We start from the raw sequence: 19,067 nt of genomic DNA on the forward strand, positions 1-19,067 counted from the left end.
AATATCGCCATGTCTTGTTAAGTGGTAAACTACACTCACGTTCACGATATATTAAAATGGTAAAAGGAAAGAATTCCATCAGCTAATGATGTATTTCATCACGGAAAAAAACCTTCATGAATTATACTTTTTTTTTAACTTTAAAAAAAAGTTTTCATGCGGCAAAAATTAGAGTTCACTACCTTTTCTGTTTTTGTCACCGTGGTGCATGATGGGTATCGTAGTTGACCAACCTATCAGCGGTTGTTTATCTCGTCCGGGCAATCCTTCTCGCGTAACGGCTTTAATGTTTTTACTACCGTAATGAACTTTTTAACGATGCACGTGTATTCTTGAATGTTTACACTTGGAGGTGCTTCCTTATCTGAGGTAGATAATTGAACCTTTTTGCAATTCGACGACCTTTGAAACTTTGTTTACAATGCAGGTATATTATATTCATTCATTTTGACTTTGTTTACGCTGTTGTTTCTGTAATGCACATGATATTATGTGGTTAACAATGTACGTAGCGGATGTTTTTTTTTTTGTGGGGTGGTCGTACAGTGATACATGACACCCAGCAGGAGTGGCCTGCTCGGAGACATTAAAGCGCTGCTCCAGCCCTCATGCACACGTACACACACTTGTTATGTGTTTCGCATGAATCTTAGCGCTCGAAAAGCATGTTCTTTTCCAGGATGAGGGACCATGGAGGACTGGACAAGGCCCTGGTGAAGGAGCTGAAGTCCTGCTGTGCAAGAGAGGGCAACTTCCTTCCCAGCAAAACTGGTTTGAAGATGTTTGCGTCTTCTGAGGTAACCCACTGACCCTTTTTTTTGCTCTTTGCAATGTTTACCCTCCAGAGAAATGCAATAATAACCTCAAATATTTAGAGCAGCGTGTCGGCCAAATGCAGAGACGCCCGAGTGGAGGAGTTGTGGGGTCTGACCAGCTTCTTTGGCTACAGCACGCAAACGTTTGTCCGAGCTGTCAATCTGTTTGATCGATTTCTCACAGTTGTGAAGGTAAGATGGTCAACAACACATTGGAAGCATTGGAAACAGAATTCATCTGAAACCAGAGTCAAACTATTTGGCCCACCAAAACCCAAAACTAATTGCACAGATGATGTACCAAGTCCCTTTTATTATTATTTTTTTACAATTTTGATATAAATCATTCTTAGCTGTCAAACAAGTGTAAAAAGACGTTAAACACTACTGTTCGCTTCTGTTTGCACTTGAGCGACAAAACAGAATATTTTTTTTTAATTATATATTATATATAGAATCAATGATAACAATTATTTTAAAAACTCAATTGAAAATATAACTTAATTAAATATGGTGATTTGAGAATCCAAATATTAGGAACCGGTTTGTCCAACAAAAACAACAGTCCAACTGGCTTGTGAGGTATTCTACGAAGTATTTTATTGACTTCCAAGGAAGTTAACACAGAGATGCAAGAAAGTCTGAGTGATCCATTGCAGAGTTCGAGAAATTCAGAGTCAGTCAATATCTCAACAGACTCTGTTAACCTAATCTGTTTGAATGCTAAATCTGACTTTGACCACTCTCCACCGACATTATTTCAAATGGACGGTGCAGAAAATGCACAAACATAAACTTATTGTGATTAGCTACTGATTTGGTCCATGATATGTCAGAAAATAGGCAAAAATGTTGATCATTGTTTTTCAAAGAATCAAACCAAAACATTAGGTATGGGCAAGGATCAATACCAGGTATTGGTATCAGTTCAATACCGGCCCTTATTTGTCTTTTAAAATCTGCAAAATATCGGTTGATTTAAAAAAAAAAAAAAAAAAGCATTACAAATTCAGTCATTCCTGCCCCTCAAAAATCTGCCAATTTTTCCACTCTCTCTCGTAAAGTTAATACTAAAGGACAAATTGTTGCAAAATAGTCAAATATTCTGCTTGCATTTCAATATCTTTATTGTTCTAAGCATTATTGGACCAACAATTAAGTTATTTTATTCATTGCATATTTGTTTGAACTAATCAGCCAATGAAGCGGTACTCGGAATATTCTGTTACTCGTATCTCAAGGCATAACACCTTGAGATACGAGTGTACTTCGGTTTTCACGGTGACCTACTTCCTGGAATACCGCGCTGCTTTAGCGTGCTATCACGAGACTGACTTGTCGCCTTGGTGGGGATTGTGACAGGTTCAACCCAAACACGTGCCGTGCTTGTCCGTGTGCTGCCTCCACTTGGCGGCCGGCGCGACGGAGGCGGCCAAAGACGTGGCGCCCGGCCGGGAGCTCATCCGCATCAGCCACAGCAAGTTCACCGCCTCGGACCTGCGCCGCATGGAGACCGCCGTGGCCCAGAAGCTGGCACCCGAGACCCCCGCGGTGACGGCCTTCACCTTTCTACAACTCTACTACTCGGCTTTGAGTGCCATGTGCGGCGATGAGGGGTAAGCAGACACACCCTTATTTACTTGTCTGGTGCAGAGAGAACAACCGTTTATTGTGGATACATTCCAGAGCAGAATATTCAAAGCTCATATAAAAACACAAAGAGTACAAAATACAAAAGCACAGACATCTCTGTTTTTGTGAATTGAGTGAAATTATTCATTTAAAATTTCTGGTCCCACTCACATGCATACTGGATATTCATCTTTTCTTTGTGGGAACAACGAGTATTATGGGAGTTAAGTTAGGGACCTTCTCTGCTTCTTCTTCTTCATTTCAGTACATATCAATTCCTTTTATTTATTTATTAAAGGACAGACATCCCAAGCATCATGAAGCTGGAAGCGCATCTGAAAACCTGCTTGTGTCGACTTGTTTTTTCCAAAGCAAAAGTAAGCCCTTTCGCTCTCACTTTGTCCTTACGAGAGTACCGCTGACCCACGTTTCTTCCCCGCAGTCGTCCGTGCTGGCCCTCGCTCTCGTCGCCCACGAATTTGAAAGTCTGCAGTGCGCCGCCGTGTCCAAAATGCTGCAGCAGCTTCAAAGACTCGCAAAGGTACAGCACAGTCAAATGTTGTGTGTTTGGAACATAAGGTGTCAATGTGGGCCAATAATAATATAAGCTTGTATTTCCCCAAAAATTTCTTCAATATTTTAGCTGGGGGAAAAAAATCAGGTCAACTTTTTTTCTTCGATTTTTTTCCAATACATTTTTTTTCTGAAAGTTGTTTTTAAATCTAGATGGATTCCATTTTGTTTTTTAAAAATAAATGAATCTGATTATTTTTTCTGGGTATTTTTTTTTCTTTTTTTCAAATGTTATTTTTAAAACAAATTCTGACATATTTCATATTTTCGACCCCACATTTAGTTTTCAAAGTTTTTTCCAATGTTTTTATTTCATATATTCCCCCAAATTCTAAATGTTGTTCAACATTTTTATCAACATTTGTCCAATGTCCTTTTTTTTCAAGAATGTTTAAAAATATTTTGTCTTTTTTCACTGATTCTCTTTTTAACATGTATTTTTTCATATTTTGAACATAGACTACTTTTCAAAATCACATACATTTCATTCATTTTCAACAAAAAAAATCGATGTTTTAGTGTTTTCATTTTTATATATATACTGCTAAAAAAAAAAACCAAAGAAACAAAGTGTTCCCTTGTTTTGAGCAGAGTATATGAAAAAAAATCTAATATATTTGTCAATATTTTTCCAAATAACTATGTATTACGTAATGTTTAAAAATATATATATTTTTGCAATATTTTTTTCCCTGCTAGATTCAGTGATCTACAAAATAACTTGTGCCCCAGTGTGCATTTAATGTACATTGTCTTTCTTGCGCAGGTGGGTGACGGCGATCTGTGCCATTGGCGGCACCTGGTGGCCATACGCATGACAGAGTATCACTCAACTCGGTGCCACAAGCCCGACAGCAGAAAGCTGGTGTGGGTGTTGTCCAGCAGGACAGCACAGCGTCTGCACATCGCCCACTGCGCCACCCCCCGCCTGCCCACAATACCCGAGGACACTTGGGACCACACACTAAGGTCAACAGGACATTTTTTTACTAATTACATGCCGATAGGTCAGGCTTTTTGTCTAAATAAGATAATATGGTTTGAGTTAGACATGGTTTCTAAAAATAAATTTAAAAAACTCACCTATTTGCATTTTTGTGGCAGTGAGGAGGACACGAGTAGCGGTGAAGACAGCCCATGCGGCTCTCTGGGCAGCGTTGGTGAAGGGTCCTTCTTCCCCTCCTCTTATTTGTGATGCGGTTCGACATGTTTTTTTATTTGACTTGCTTCACGCTTGGCGAATATATCTCAGCTATGCAAAAAACAAACATTACAATATTTTTGGCAGCTTTCTTGGTGGCTGTGTTGCAAGACACATGTGGGAAATATTTTGTTTTTTTAATTGCTGTTGACTGAGCGAACATGCAGTAGTAGCATGATGTAATATAATGCAGTCTGTGTTGTAATGTGACCATTTAATGTGAAAATTCCAGCTTGCTCTGCCGCTGTGTTATTAGGAAGCTTTTATTTTTTTACTGTTTACTAAAATAATTTTGCTAAAAAAAAATATGAACACCTGAAAATAGGTGAGGGAAAATGTTTTATGTACCGTACAGTATTTGAATGTATCACAAATTAGATTGTTCTAAAAATTAAAAATGACACTTGTAATGCAGTTTTATTTTATTTTTATTTTTTTGCAATGGTTCTCAAAATTAGTACCACTCAAAAAAAAAAATCCTATAAATATAGGATTTCTTTCCCGCACTACCACTAGAGGGGCCTCGCGCGCCATTAGTGGTGGCACACTTCAAGAACCTACTCTTGACTTTAGCCACATTAGCCGAATAGGTCTTCACTATAGGCCTACAGTAAAAATATGTTTGTTTGTTTCAATATTTCTATTGTACTTTTATTCCGATTTTACATTTTTGATAGCTAATGCAAAATGATTGTACGTCACGATTAGCGTCATCTCAATCCTTCTAAATAAAGTGTATGTGTTACGTTTGATCTTTTAAAATTGGTATTATTCAACATCATATGAGCAATTGGCTGGCAACCGGTTCAGGGTCTACCCCGCCTACTGCCCTGTGGGATAGGCTCCCGCACCCGCACCCCCCCCCCCCCCCCCGCCACCCTTGTGAGGACAAGCGGTTAAGAAAAAGGATGGATGCATTGATTATATGAGCATTTGTGGGTTAAATATGTGGAGGCTTTCCCCTACCCCCCTCATTATTTTTACTCTCTCAGGCAGCAAAATCTCCCTATAAATCGTGATTAATGCGCAAAAGTCCCCCTACACACACACACACACACACACACACACACACACACTTCCATTATGTTATTGGACTAGCTTTCCTGCGCGTGCGTGTGTTGTGCGCGCGCGCACTCTGGCTCCATCTCCTTGATGAAGCCTGCAGGAGGAGGAAGAGGAGGAGGAGGAGGAGGAAGGCAGTACTAAGGGGGGAATGACAACCAACCGAGCTCCATCCCCACCACTGTCATCCTCACCATGCATCCGAAAAAAGACTCCCGCAGCCGGCCATGAACCGCCGCGGAGCGCCGGGGCACCAGTGTAAGAAGAAGCAAAAGCTGCCGCGACGGCGGTGATGCGGACGCTGGGCCGGACGACGACCACCATCACGACGACGACGACGACCGCCGAGTGAGGCCGCTCCCCCCTTGCCAAGATGGTCCGCGTGGCCCGCGCCCTCGGTCTGATCATCCTTTGCGTGGCGGTGCTCATCCTGTCGCTCATCAGCTACGTGTCCCTGCGCAAGGACAGCCTCTTCGGGACGCCCGTCGGGGGCCCCAGGATCATGTTCCACGCGGGCTTCCGGTGAGTGATGAGCGGGGATGTGCGTGGGGAAAGGTGCGGTCAGGTGGGAGGGTGGTGGGGCGAGGGCGTGGGGATGTTTGTACACGGTCGCCTTATGTATGCCTGTCAGTCAGAGTGCAGGTGGAACTTTAGTGTATAATGTTACTGAATAGTCAAGAGATTTTTATATGATTACGTTTGTTCTGACTGTTTCAAAATGGCTTGTTGTTTTCCATGATTGATTGCACGCGATGTGGTATGCTTTGGCTCATGAGTACTTACTTTATAGCGCCATTCTGTGATAGAGAAGTTGTTTGATGTGGTATGCTTTGATCACCACATGTACTTTGGCTAGCATGCATTATGTTGACTGTTGAGATGTGGTATACTGTACTGTATGATTGAAAATATTAGGAAAAAAATGCTGGATTATTTATGTATTATTATTATTTTTGATTTTTTTGTCTGTGTATGTTTTGGAAAACTGTAAACAAAAATATTGAGGGGGGAAAAGAAAAAGCACTGGCTAGATTTTTAAAGACAGCTCTTGCACTGGATCTCATTAGACTGTTTCAAAAATACTACAAACGGGTTAGTCTTAGAGGTGGCGGGAAATGAGGACGGAACCAAAACAATTACACACCAACATGTGTCCTCATCAGATCGCAGTTCGCCATGAATTTCCTGGACCCTTCCTTCATCCCGCTGACCAACGCCCTAAACGAGGAACTACAAGGGAAGCCGTCCAAGTGGAAGTTCAACAAGACTGCCTTTTTCCAGCAGAGGTAAGATAAAGACGTTTTGTGTCGGTGGGGGCCGTTTTGATGTGGCCTTGTTCACTGAGGCCAAAGGAAATGAGAAAGATGTGAGAGAATTCCCAGACTGGAAGAATCATGGGGACATTCCGGCTTTAGACCTGTCTGGGAGGGATGCCCCTTGGAGTGATGTTTGCTTTCATGTGGGATAAAACAAAAGTATCGGAAAAGTGAGGCCAATCGCTTTACTTTAGCTGCAGAGGGAAAAACATTTGAGTTTGGAGGTATTCACATAAATAGTGATGCCTTGAGTTATGGGTTTCAATTATGTTGTCACCACGCTTGTATCTCAAATCATCTTTTCTTATTGAAATGAATGGAAATATTCTTAATCCGTTCCAGCCTCCCCCCCCAAAATATTTTTTTTATATCTGAAAAATATCACTCTTTCATATTGTTCCTTGTCAAAACATACTCTAATGACATCATTAAATAGATGGGAAATAATTAAACTGTTTTAGACCCTTTTTTTTTGCTTAACTTTGAATTGCATTATGCTAGTCTTTCTGTTGTGCAAACCTTGGCCACCTGGGGGCAGTAAAATACAGAGATAGATACGCACATGAAGAAGAGTTTCACAACTGATTCAGTAAGATGCAGTAATATTAGTCGATCTTTGCAATGATTCTCACTGTTTACACATTTTTGGGCAAAGTGGAAAGAGATAAAATGCTCACCTGGAGGGAACCAATAAACTCAAGCGTCTGTACTTCTGTGTCAGGAAGGACATCTTCAACTTCATCGACATTCCGCACAACTTCTCTCTGACCAAAAGCAGCGTCCGCGTGGGCCAGCTTATGCACTTCGACTACTCCAGCCACAAGTACGTGTTCTCCATCAGCAACAACTTCAAGTCCCTGCTGCCCGACGCCTCGCCCATCCTGGACAAGCATTACGGCACGTGCGCCGTGGTGGGCAACAGCGGCATCCTGACGGGCAGCCAGTGTGGCTCCGAGATCGACCGCGCCGATTTCGTCTTTCGCTGCAACTTCGCCCCGACCGAGGTGTATGCCAAGGACGTGGGCCGCAAGACCAACCTGACCACCTTCAACCCCAGCATCCTGGAGAGGTACTACAACAACCTGCTGACCATCCAGGACCGTAACAACTTCTTCCTGCACCTCAAGAAGCTAGAGGGCGCCATCTTGTGGATCCCAGCCTTCTTCTTACATACGTCGGCTACCGTCACTCGCACCCTGGTGGACTTTTTTGTGGAGCACAAAGGCCAGCTAAAGGTGGAGCTGGCCTGGCCTGGAAACATCATGCACGACGTCAACAAGTAAGACAGCAAGATTGTTAATTATGAATATACTTCTAAACAATGCTAAAAAAAAATGAGGTATGTAGCAGAAGATGGCTTTTGTAGACAACCCAGCAAAAAAAAAAATATATATATATATATATAAAAAATATGAGAATTGACAATTCCGAACATCCGGGCATTTCTGATATTTCCACAATGAAACGCATTGCAAACATATCCTTTACCCGGTGAAAACAAATGGCGTATTGTATTACTTTTGCCTGTGAGTAGCATACAAACCTGGAAGATTGTGATAGTAGTCAAATGACATTTCATTACATTTTGAAATCAAAATAATACTCACAAGTAAAATTACAACAATCCAAATTCCAATGCTCTTCAATGAGCGGAGAGATTTCACCGAATAGACCGCCATTTTGACTAGTGATGTTGTCTCGGAATGGTCAAGAGTCTCCTTTGAGAGGATTTGACCCTGTATGAGCTATGAGAAGAACTGAAAGGATTTTCAGTCCATCTCCCTAACCGCTCGGCCCCATTAATCTGTGAAATCTTTTCTAGATGCTACTATTGACATAAATGCTAGCACTAACTGAAGTAGAAGCCAAGGGGAAGTTCCAGAAAAAACGATTCAAGCCCGTTACCTTGCTTGCTTGGCCACAACAACCTGTAATATGCTTTTCCAGATGCTAACATTAGCATAAATGTTACCACTAACTAAAGTAGAAAACCTCAACATTCCGGAAAATTCCTCCATTCTTGGCCTGATTTAAACCAACGCCAGAAAATCTCAGTGACTTCGTCGTCCTAACTGCTCGGCCACAACAACCTGTAATCAAGTTTGTAGTTGCTACCATTTGCTTTTCTAGATGCTACATTAGCATACATGCTAACACTGAAGTAGAGAAGCCATGGGGAAGTTCTGGAAAATTCATCCGTTGTAATGACTCAAGCCCGTGACATTGCTTACTCGGCCACTGCAACCTTTTCCAGATGCTAACATTAGCATGAACGTTACCACCAACTAAAGTGGAAACCACTCAACATTCCGGAAAATTCCTCCATTCTTGGCCTGATTTAAACCAACGCCAGAAAATCTCAGTGAATTTCAACTTCGTCGTCCTAACTGCTCGGCCACAACAACCTGTAATCAAGTTTGTAGTTGCTACCATTTGCTTTTCTAGATGCTACATTAGCATACATGCTAACACTGAAGTAGAGAAGCTATGGGGAAGTTCTGGAAAATTCATCCGTTGTACGCCACTGCAACCTTTTCCAGATGCTAACATTAGCATGAACGTTACCACCAACTAAAGTGGAAAAGCTCAACATTCCGGAAAATTCCTCCATTCTTGGCCTGATTTAAACCAACGGCAGAAAATCTCAGTGAATTTCAACTTCGTCGTCCTAACTGCTCGGCCACAACAACCTGTAATCAAGTTTGTAGTTGCTACCATTAGCTTTTCTAGATGATACATTAGCATACATGCTAACACTGAAGTGGAGAAGTCATGGGGAAGTATAAAGGACTGCTTGGCGGCCACAACAGCCCGACAGTACTTCTAGATGATATCATTAGCATAAATGCTAGCAGTAATTGAATTTCAGGTTGTAACGTCTGCCATCTCGGCTCCTTACTTCATAACATGAGCATCTATGCGACTACAAAGAAGTAATTTCTGGGAAAATTTTCACTTGTTGGCAGGATTCCAAACTGCGCTTTGGATTTAAATGCTATCACTTAAACTGCTCTGCCCCAAATTAATATAGAGTCTCCTGAGTACTCAAACAGTGCTAGCATTGGGTAATGAGTGAAGGAAAATATTGTTTATAAAACTATTTTGTTGTCCCGTTGGACAGATACTGGAAGACAAAGAACCTTTCCCCCAAGCGCCTGAGCACCGGCATTCTCATGTACACGCTGGCGTCGGCCATGTGTGACGAGATCCACCTGTACGGCTTCTGGCCCTTCGGCTGGGACCCCAACACGGGCAAGGACCTGCCGTACCACTACTACGACAAGAAGGGCACCAAGTTCACCACAAAATGGCAAGAGACCCACCAGCTACCCAGCGAGTTCAAGCTGCTCTACCGGCTGCACCGCGACGGCGTCACCAAGCTCAGCCTGACACATTGCACGTAGAAGGGGGCCGTGACGGGGGAGGGGGGGGTCCGCGCATGACGCCGTGCCCGGATTCCGCATGCCGAGCTCTCATTTCACACGCCCGTCTCGCTCGGTGTTGGTATTGTTGTGCTAAGTATTCCAGTCAGCCGCCTCCATGACGCTCCTTCAGCATGTGGCAAACACAGTGGAACCTCCGCAAGGACAAAACTAAGCCCAACCCCCGAATTGTTCACTTCTGCCATAAGAAACAATGGAAATGGCATGACACTCATTAGCGCTCACAAAACCCACAGCAAAGTAAAACGGAACTAACAAAACTATTTTTGAACTTCGAAGGATCTACTGGAGTTGTGTTTTAAAAATTCTGGCCCAAAATTCACTGCCTAATCTCAGGGAAGGAGTTAGATCAGTGTTTTGAAATCCCATTGGAAGCGTCCGCACAGGCGTGGATTCCTCTTCAGCCACAAGATGAGTTGTCAGACAATCTGCACTACTCTTGTTTACAACACTTTTACATCAAGTGTCCCAATTCTAAACCTTTTGGATAGAAAAGTAACATTCCAAATGATAAGCCATAAATTCACAAGCAGAAATAGAGAGATCATATATAACAGTATATATATATTTACAAGCAGGATATTACTGTCGTTCTGTACCGAATATTGTGAAGTTTTAGTGTTACTTTCTAAAATACAAGACGTCTTTAACTATGTAATATAAGGAATGATGTCTTGGCATGGCCAAAATTTCATAGCGCAAGCGGGGGGAAAAAGGTAGTCCCCCCCCCACACACACCCTACAGAAAACAGTCATAATATTACGGCAATAATGTCGTAGAATAAAGCGGCAATGTCAAGATTACGGTAAAATATTACAAGAAAAAAACAAACAGGTAATTTAGCAAGAATAAAATACTGATTTGAATGGAGTGGTCTTTTTTTTAAAAACGTTTACTACTTTTCCCTGGTAAAATGTCATCACAATTTCCTTATCGTAACTTTATGACTCTTAAAAAAATCTGATGTCATCTTTGTAGCATTCTGACCTTTTTTCCTCTAAAAAAAAAAAAGACTACTCTCATAAATTACTTTTTTCTACTTTTGGCAAAACAAATGTACGCAACTTAATTTATAGAGCAGTGCAACATTTTCCTCATAAAATTACATCTTATTTGTTTTTATAATGTGACTATTTTATTAAAAAAAATATAACTTTGTCATAAAAGTGTGACATTTGTCTACAAAAATTACTTTATTCTCAAAACAATGACTATTTTGACAAAAAACACTTTATTTTCATAAGATTAGGATTTTTAATTACAATTTTTTTCTCAACCTTTTTTTCCTCGAATAAATTCAGACTTTTTGTGACAATTTGCTATAGTAACGATGCGTTAACTAGCGTGGCTAAAATCCTAAGAAACTGCAACATTTTGAACACAATTCTAGTGTTGAATTTCACTTACACCGCAACACCCTTCAACTACAGTATCTACATACGAAAAATAACTTATTATGAGAGATTTTATTGCCTCGTGCCCTTAAGCTGCATCTTGTTATGTGAGCATGCTCCACTCAGACATCACGTTGCATGCCAAAGGCACTAACAATCTTGTAGAATCCTTTTCTAGAAACTTCTTTCAACGGGGGTACCTTGCTTTGTATTGTTGACTGCGATTTTCATGAAGAATTTCCAGGAAAGTCAGCACTGTCTTTGTATAGTAAATAACATAACTACTCCTATGGAAACACATTTGAGCATGTATTCCATATCCTTGATATCCAGCTTTACACTCTTAAAACTGTTGGGTGAAACGTAACCCAGATTGGTTGAAGAGGGTGTCGAATAAATGCTCAAAGCGCTTTCCATATAATCCTGCTGTATAGTTTGAATGGGACCAAACCTCACGCAGATCTGCTTTTTTTTTTTTTTCATTTTGTTTTGGCTGTGACTTCAATTAGCAAGTCATTGATGGTCTTATTAAAGGCACATGAACGCGTGCCTCATGACTGTGCGACATGGGACCGGATGTCGTTAGCGCGCTCAGATACATTTTTTGTTTTTTGGATTACTTTCCCAAACAGAAGTGTTTTTTGTCTCCATGTAATTGATGTCACGGGTACGAGATGCTAACTGAGCCTGGACGTTTGGCTGTCAGCACATTTGGAATGTACGCCGAAAAGAATGTGTTTGAGGGGAAATAATCTTGGAATAGCTTGTAAATGCCAAATTAAAATGTCATTTAAAAAAAAAAAAGCATGAGTTACCTCCAACATGGCTGAAAACACAAGGTTTTGGCACTGAACAAAAATGACAATATTTTATTCACAAATTTCTTATATTATGTCAGTCTTTAGACAACTATTTGAGGAAATGTTATAGTTAGTCTGCTTGTGTCGAGGCCATTGGTGAAGGTCCTCACTCTGTGTGCCATTCTTGACGATTTCCCTCAAAGACATTCTTGGCATATTTAGACGAAATACGAATGTTTGTTCACGATAACAGAATCTCTGAAGATTGTAATCCAGGAATAAGCGTAAATTAATTTTTGTGTGTTCAAATCAATTACGAAAAACATAAGGGAACGGAAAATAGCGAGAAAGCTGATGTGAATGTCTCATAAATTCATATGACCAATTTGCCATCTGTCTGTACATAACACAGAAACAACATTGATCGTTTTTTTCTTGTATTTTTTGCTCTGTTGCATGACTAACACAATTACACAGCAGCGTATGGACACGTGTCATATTTGCGTTTTTATGACTCCCACTTGACATTCTAGGAAGGACATGGCCCGCTAACAATGACTGGCTGCTCCAATGAGGTATGAGACTTATTATTATTATGAATCACACTAACCCAAACCAGCTTCATTGTTTTTATTTTGTAAAAATGTGATACATTGATTTATTTATTCTTTGTTTGACAAGTTTAGGCGATTGAGAACAGTTTCGCATGGATGCACATTTTTGGAATGGTGATCTTGTTTCATCTTAGTAGCCTTGGCCGTGTTCTGCCTGGATGCAAGAGCCAATAATATTGCAGCTGGAACAAATCAAGTGGGATTCATAATAACATGACATGTTTACAAAGTCATCAATATCTGCTGGGGTTGTTTTGACCAAAACATCTGTATATTTAAATGTATTATTATATTCTATGATAAATATGTGCCTGCAGATTCAAGTCATCAATGCCTCCATATGTCTAATAAAAAACTATTTTTTTTCTTCCAAATGAACCAAACAATGAGATCTACCCTTTTTTTTTTAAAGAAATATGCAAAATATATAAAAGAATTTTCATGCTGAAAAATGTGCTAATTGTATTTTCCAAGATGCTAACCAGTTAGTGTTAATTAATGCTTTTTTTATGATCCAAAAAAGGCAGGTTAATGTGAATATTATCAGAGAAAACCAACATAGAATAGCACTAGCCTTAGCCATGATGCTAACTATCTCTATTATCTACAAAGTTATGAACTGTAATAGTTCAACAACATGCCATAATCTAAACACTTATCTAAATGCAAAACTAGCTGTCTCATTGTGAGAATTTTTTTTAATGTTTATTTTTTATTTTTGTTAGGGTTTGGTAAATGCTTTCACTTTTTGTCATCTATCAATAATTCAGGGTCATTATTATTCATTTTTTATCTTGAGATTAATTAAGTATTAGCCTTAGTCACAATGGTAACAAGCTCTTGTAGCTAAGAAGCTAATTGTCTGCCAATGCTATTTGGTGTAGCGATTACAGTTGAATTCAAACAGTTAGATAGCTAACTGTAGTTGGTTGTTTTTCTCCCCAAGATGCTAAGTAGTTAGCGTTGGCAACTTTTAGTTTTTTGTCATTTTGTCATCTATGTAAATATCGCAAGAACAAACAAACTAACATTCAAATGTATTCGCCTTCATTTGAGCCAAGATACTAACTAGCATTTGTAGCTACATGCTATGAAGCTAATAGCCCAATAATGCTAGTCACCCACTAAGACTAGAATAGGCTCCAGCTAAAACACTTTCCTAATGAGTATAAGTGCTACAGAAAATTGATGCATGTTGATAAATTCATGTTTATTTTTGTTTTTATTTAACTGAAATTTTACGGTAAAAAATAGACTGTAACTTTATTTAGGTACACCCAAACCAGCCAATGAGCTACAATACTCAGCTCTTGTATTTTCTCTCATTGGACTCATGTACCTAATAAAGTGTCAGCAGGCGCACCTCCTCCAGAGGGCGACCTCCTGCGTCGCCCCTGCCACGCTACCGCCACCATTGTGCTCGGGCACCGGCGCACTCTGCTCCATCCGCTTCATCACCATCTCCAGCAGAGACTGCACCGCCTTGTCCACACCCATGCCCGTCACTGCACTCGTCTCAAAGTAGGGGATGCTGGCGGGAAAACATTGGGATTTTTATCAATTAAAACTAAAGTCTGACTGAAATTATTATATGCCCCTCTAAAAAGATTTATAATTGCCTATATATCATTTCAAACTCATTTTACAACATCGCCCCAAAAAAATGCACAGTATTGACAATGACTATCTAGCCAGCTATCTGCTAAAACATAGCTCTCTAGCACACCCTTGTGGTAAGTTTATATAATACTCTTGATATCCATAAATTTCCATGTACTGTACTACAAGTGGTACGTTCTTCGTCCTCACTGGTAAGACAATTCAGCACATTAGTTAAATGACTGTGTCTTACTAGTAACATTTGATCCTAATCAAATGAATGCTTTATGGAATGCTTTGGCACACTAGTAGGATAACTATTAACTACATTCTACTAATGAGGCAAAACTACATATTAGTTGTGGGCAACTGCATGCTAATAGTACTTATATATAATCAACACTGAGTTCAAGAAATGTCTGTGACAGATGCATTTACAAGACCGACCCGTATCTGTCAGCCAGATCTAGGGCCTGCCTGGCGTTCACGTCCCTGATGCTCCGGAGGTCGGCCTTGGTGCCCACCAGGACCACGTCGGGATTGTCGCAGTATGCGTTGGCTTGGAGTTGACCTGAGGAGAGTGGCGTTCGACGGCGACGTGAGGCAGGGTCGGGCAAGACAGTAAAACAGTAACTAGTGGAACAGGTAAAGAAAAAAAACATTTTTTTGCGTTGCTCTGTATGTAGCCTGTCGATTCTGAATCAACCGCGCTGGATGCTATCAAGTAGCAAACGCCATTAATGACTTCATTGCTTTGCGAAGGAGTCACTGTCACAAAACGTGCTTTGATGTCCTGTTGTGAGTTGCTCTGCAGCCCATTTAGGCAGCTAGGTTCTTAATTAACTGAGCTGGTTGCTCAACACCGAAACTAGCCAAGATCAACGAAACCTTGTGTCTTAAAGAAGAAAAACAAAAGACCAATTAACATAGTTAATTGACTCAGAACATTGTTAATGACTATTACAGTTAGATTAGCTGTAGTCACTTAAAATACACATGCTTTTAAACTTCCTGTTTTAAGCTTCTCTGCAGCCCGTTTAGGCGGAAGTCAATTCTGAATTAAATTTGAATGAACAAAAAAACAAAATAAAATTACGCCATTGCTTTGAGACAAAGTCACTACCACAAAACCTGTGCTTTTATGTCCTGTTCTGAGCTACTCCACAGCCCGTTTTGGCAGCTTGCTGCTTCTGTATTAACCGCGCTGTTTGCACTCAGGTATTGAAAGCCATTATTGACACCATTGCCTTGAGAACGAGCAATATTTATATGAAGAAAAAAAAACAAACGTGGATCTCCCCAAGATGTTCCCACACAGTTGGAAGCGTACAATTGTCCCAAATGTGTTGATAAGATAAAAAATAAAGGAAATTTAGGCATGATCAGATTCAAAGGCACTGATTAAGAGGTATCACTTAATACTTATGTCCATATAGCGGGCGTGTGTTGCCACATACTCATCCAGTTCCTGACATTGAGGAAGCTTTGGTGATTGGTCAGGTCAAACATGAGCAGGAAGCCCATGGCATCTCGGAAGAAGGCTGTCGTAAGGCTGCGAAATCTGAAAAGAAAAGAACAAAAGTTTGAGTCATTATTTTTACCTATTTGACATTTATTCCATTTTATTTGAAATTTTACTTTGATGGATTATTTCAAATGTAGTTGTTAATTTTGGCACATTCATTCTTTCATATTTTATTAAATAATTAATTTGGAATTTTGTATGCAATTCTAATTTGTCAAAATTCAATTAAGTAAAATATTTAAAATCTACTTTTAATAAATTAAATGCAACTCAATATGTAATTTTACACTTAAGTGATACATTTTGATTCAATGTGTTTATCACATTTTGAATTCATCAAATGTAATTACAAAAATTTACTATTAAAATATGTTCAGTTTATGTAATCTATTAAGCTTAATGTTGTTTTGATCAATATGATGTATATTTAATTTATTAAAATTAAATATTTAAATTCAATGCATTGTTTTAATATCAAATTAAATTCAGTTTCACTTACAATTCATTCTTGCTCTTTATTGTTTGTAATTTATTGAATATTGAATTCAACATTTAATTTCAAACTGAATATTTCTTTCTTTTTTTAAATATTCTGATTCAAGAAATGTCCCTCCATTTTCGTTGCCATTAAATTCTCTTCACTTCAACTGAATGTGGCTGTGGAAAAATGCACAGCAGGCTGTAAATACATATTCCTCATCTATTTCTTCTTTTCCCGAACAGGCACCACAACGAGATGAAGTGTGATATTCCAGATTAATATGTACCTCTCTTGTCCGGCCGTATCCCACAGCTGAAGATGAACTCTGAAGTTCTTCTCTGTTGTCCCATCGGAATTAGTCCCTGTGTACATCTGATGGATTAAAAAAAAAAAAAAAAATTAAGTATTAAAATATAAAAATAAATGTGTTTTTTTTTATACTGGCAGGACCTGATATTTTAAAAAAATGTATACAGTAAAATAAGCAAAAATCTTTTCAAAATATATAAATAAAATTACTGTCTGAGCGAAATAAACTTTTATTGAACACACGAGGCAGTAATGGCGTTACTCACCAGCCGTTTTTCCCGGAAGTCAATACCCACTGTGGAGGCGAACTTGCGGTTGAACTTGTTGTCGGTGTACCTGTACAGGAAGGTGGTCTTGCCCACGCCCGAGTCACCAAGTGCCAGCAGCTTGATCAGATAGTCGTAGTCCCACTCGGCCATGGTGCTACTCAGCCTGTCATGAGGGGGGGGGGGGAGAAAAAAGGTTGAAGTGGGCTTAACGCAGCGTCTTAATGCTACGGTCAGAGCGCGACGAACACATGACTCGGTCTGAGCTCCGCATGAGTAGTCAAAGGAGTTATTACTTCTCCTGTTTTCGGAGACACAGCCCCTTTTATGGAATGCACGTCGGCACTTCCTGATGAGCCCACGAACACGGCGTGGCCAATCAAATTTGGCTGAGAGGCCCACAGGGCAATAAAAAACAGAGGAAAGTGTTGTTGTGTTATAGCATTTAACAAGTGGGCATCCCTATGATGAAAGCTAGCCCTTTCCAAAGCAAGGAACCGTAGCTAATTTGTAGCAGCAGCAGCAGAATGATCATATTGATAATGCGAAAATTATAATAAAATGTTATGTCATTTTTATCTTATATTTATTTAAATGTACTAATGTAAAAAAAAAAAAAAAAAAGTTTTATAAATAATAAATAAATGTTTGGCCATGTAAAATTCACAAAATGAGCCGCGATTGGTGGTTACCTCTGCCCTGAGCAAAATGTCATTTTCAGCCGACAACAAGTGGCAAAAACAGGTCGATTTTGCTGCCTAATTCATAATCCACATTAACCCCAACATTAATCAGAATAACGTGTTCAGACTGCAAAATATTTATTGTAAAGAAAATTTGGACTTGAATTCCCCTTCAACATGGAGGCGTGAGAACAACTTCCAGCATTGCTTTCAATGTTTTGGTGAGCAAGAAATGTTACAATTAAGAAACTCAAGAGGAGCTCCAAGAATTTGTGGCAATTTCAAAGATTTTGTTCTTTAACTGACCAGTACCCACATATACAGTATTTATCAGTTCAAAAGCCATCTTCTTCACACAACTTACTATTTTCTGCTCCTCTACATTGCTTTTCAACACTGTCTGGTTTCTCCAACGTTTGTCGCCTTTTGATGACCTATATGTCGGATTAGCGCGACATGAGCAACCACAGTGCAGTTGCACAGACACATTTTTTGATTTAAATCTGCATACGAAAGAGGCCCGGGTCAGATTTTGAAAAAAGAAAAGAAAAGGGAATTGCACTGTTCACATTGACATGGGAGAAAAAAAAATCTACTACATACCAAATTAGGACAAAACTAACCTGCAGTATGAACATAGCTTTAGACAGAAAATTATCCAGCCGAGGTTCTTTTTTTTTTAAGTTAATAAATCACACACAACAAAAAATAAATCACAGATGACAGAAATCATCTGTGATTATTAAATGTTTTAAAAACATAATTTGACATTAATCTCGTAGACAGTAAAGTAGATGAATAAAATCCCTTGAACACTTTGTATTTAATTTTATGGAATTTTCCGGGTTAAATTGTAACTGTCCTTTGGGCCAATGAGGAAAATCGGCATACTACACTGGACCACCCACACCCAAACAAGTGCTACGTGACGGACTCGGATGCAAACTCACCATTTGCACTAATTCTCTTGTCGGTAAGAGTTTCATCAAAGTCATAAATCCTCATTTATGAGAAGCAAAAGGAAATGACGGTCTCACCAGCAAGTCCGGAAGCAGCTCCTGCGTCCATCCGCCCTGCAGCCTTGAAGCTCATTCCGCAGTCGTGGAGTGTTCCCCAAACCTCCCTTGCATGTGATTCAAGGGTGGAGCAACTTGGGTTGCGCTAGCATTTTCTTCTGAAAAGGGGGGAGAAAAGGAAAAAAAAAGACGATTAGCTGTACCTGCAGTAAAAAAAACAAAAAACTGCGATGACAACCATAAAGCAGCAACATGAAGAATCCAATTAATTCAGTAGTAATGACAGAAAATTATTTTATCCAGCAGATGGTAATGTGTCTGTCAGGTGACTTTATGA

At 39.7% G+C, this 19,067-nt stretch overlaps 3 protein-coding genes and 1 long non-coding RNA gene across 7 annotated transcripts; 2 read left to right on the forward strand and 2 right to left on the reverse strand.

Moving 5' to 3' along the window:
* Positions 1-231: 231 nt before the first annotated feature.
* Positions 232-4,935, forward strand: LOC144048355 (cyclin-G1-like). 4 transcript variants are annotated; one of them, XM_077560232.1, is made up of 8 exons: positions 232-427; positions 547-797; positions 876-1,007; positions 2,178-2,431; positions 2,746-2,824; positions 2,890-2,988; positions 3,787-3,989; positions 4,125-4,935. In XM_077560232.1, exons 2-8 carry the CDS (start codon positions 666-668, stop codon positions 4,213-4,215), a joined length of 990 nt encoding a protein of 329 aa, XP_077416358.1. In that variant the 5' UTR covers positions 232-427; positions 547-665; the 3' UTR covers positions 4,216-4,935. The 4 variants fall into 4 exon arrangements, with proteins under 4 accessions (XP_077416358.1, XP_077416359.1, XP_077416357.1 ...); XM_077560233.1 differs by having other exon boundaries at positions 680-797; XM_077560234.1 differs by having other exon boundaries at positions 233-369; positions 680-797.
* Positions 2,324-6,721, reverse strand: LOC144048358 (uncharacterized). The gene is made up of 3 exons (XR_013293325.1): positions 6,428-6,721; positions 5,478-5,907; positions 2,324-4,272 (listed from the first exon to the last, which is right to left on the reverse strand). It is a non-coding gene; the product is annotated as an uncharacterized LOC144048358 (long non-coding RNA).
* Positions 5,348-10,909, forward strand: LOC144048354 (alpha-N-acetylneuraminate alpha-2,8-sialyltransferase ST8SIA3-like). Its single transcript, XM_077560230.1, has 4 exons — positions 5,348-5,805; positions 6,447-6,569; positions 7,321-7,878; positions 9,721-10,909. Exons 1-4 carry the CDS (start codon positions 5,657-5,659, stop codon positions 10,001-10,003), a joined length of 1,113 nt encoding a protein of 370 aa, XP_077416356.1. The 5' UTR covers positions 5,348-5,656; the 3' UTR covers positions 10,004-10,909.
* Positions 10,910-14,046: 3,137 nt separating this feature from the next.
* LOC144048356 (ras-related protein Rab-27B-like) lies at positions 14,047-19,031 on the reverse strand. Its single transcript, XM_077560236.1, has 6 exons — positions 18,752-19,031; positions 17,032-17,197; positions 16,743-16,828; positions 15,908-16,011; positions 14,898-15,021; positions 14,047-14,382 (listed from the first exon to the last, which is right to left on the reverse strand). Exons 2-6 carry the CDS (start codon positions 17,182-17,184, stop codon positions 14,202-14,204), a joined length of 648 nt encoding a protein of 215 aa, XP_077416362.1. The 5' UTR covers positions 17,185-17,197; positions 18,752-19,031; the 3' UTR covers positions 14,047-14,201.
* Positions 19,032-19,067: the final 36 nt, after the last annotated feature.

Source organism: Vanacampus margaritifer, chromosome 3 (genome assembly GCF_051991255.1).
Source record: "Vanacampus margaritifer isolate UIUO_Vmar chromosome 3, RoL_Vmar_1.0, whole genome shotgun sequence".
In the NCBI taxonomy this organism is placed as follows: domain Eukaryota; kingdom Metazoa; phylum Chordata; class Actinopteri; order Syngnathiformes; family Syngnathidae; genus Vanacampus; species Vanacampus margaritifer.

Bases quoted from the DNA above. Each gene is read 5' to 3' on its own strand.
- LOC144048355 (XM_077560231.1), top strand. From the start codon at position 666: ATGTTCTTTTCCAGGATGAGGGACCATGGAGGACTGGACAAGGCCCTG. The intron at 2,825-2,889 runs GTAAGCCCTTTC...TCTTCCCCGCAG, and splicing joins TTGTTTTTTCCAAAGCAAAA to TCGTCCGTGCTGGCCCTCGC. The intron at 3,990-4,124 runs GTCAACAGGACA...TTTTTGTGGCAG, and splicing joins ACTTGGGACCACACACTAAG to TGAGGAGGACACGAGTAGCG.
- LOC144048354 (XM_077560230.1), top strand. From the start codon at position 5,657: ATGGTCCGCGTGGCCCGCGCCCTCGGTCTGATCATCCTTTGCGTGGCG. The intron at 6,570-7,320 runs GTAAGATAAAGA...CTTCTGTGTCAG, and splicing joins ACTGCCTTTTTCCAGCAGAG to GAAGGACATCTTCAACTTCA. The intron at 7,879-9,720 runs GTAAGACAGCAA...CCCGTTGGACAG, and splicing joins ATCATGCACGACGTCAACAA to ATACTGGAAGACAAAGAACC.
- LOC144048356 (XM_077560236.1), bottom strand. From the start codon at position 17,184: ATGGCCGAGTGGGACTACGACTATCTGATCAAGCTGCTGGCACTTGGT. The intron at 16,012-16,742 runs GTACATATTAAT...TTTTCTTTTCAG, and splicing joins GATACGGCCGGACAAGAGAG to ATTTCGCAGCCTTACGACAG. The intron at 15,022-15,907 runs GTATGTGGCAAC...CACTCTCCTCAG, and splicing joins CAATGTCAGGAACTGGATGA to GTCAACTCCAAGCCAACGCA.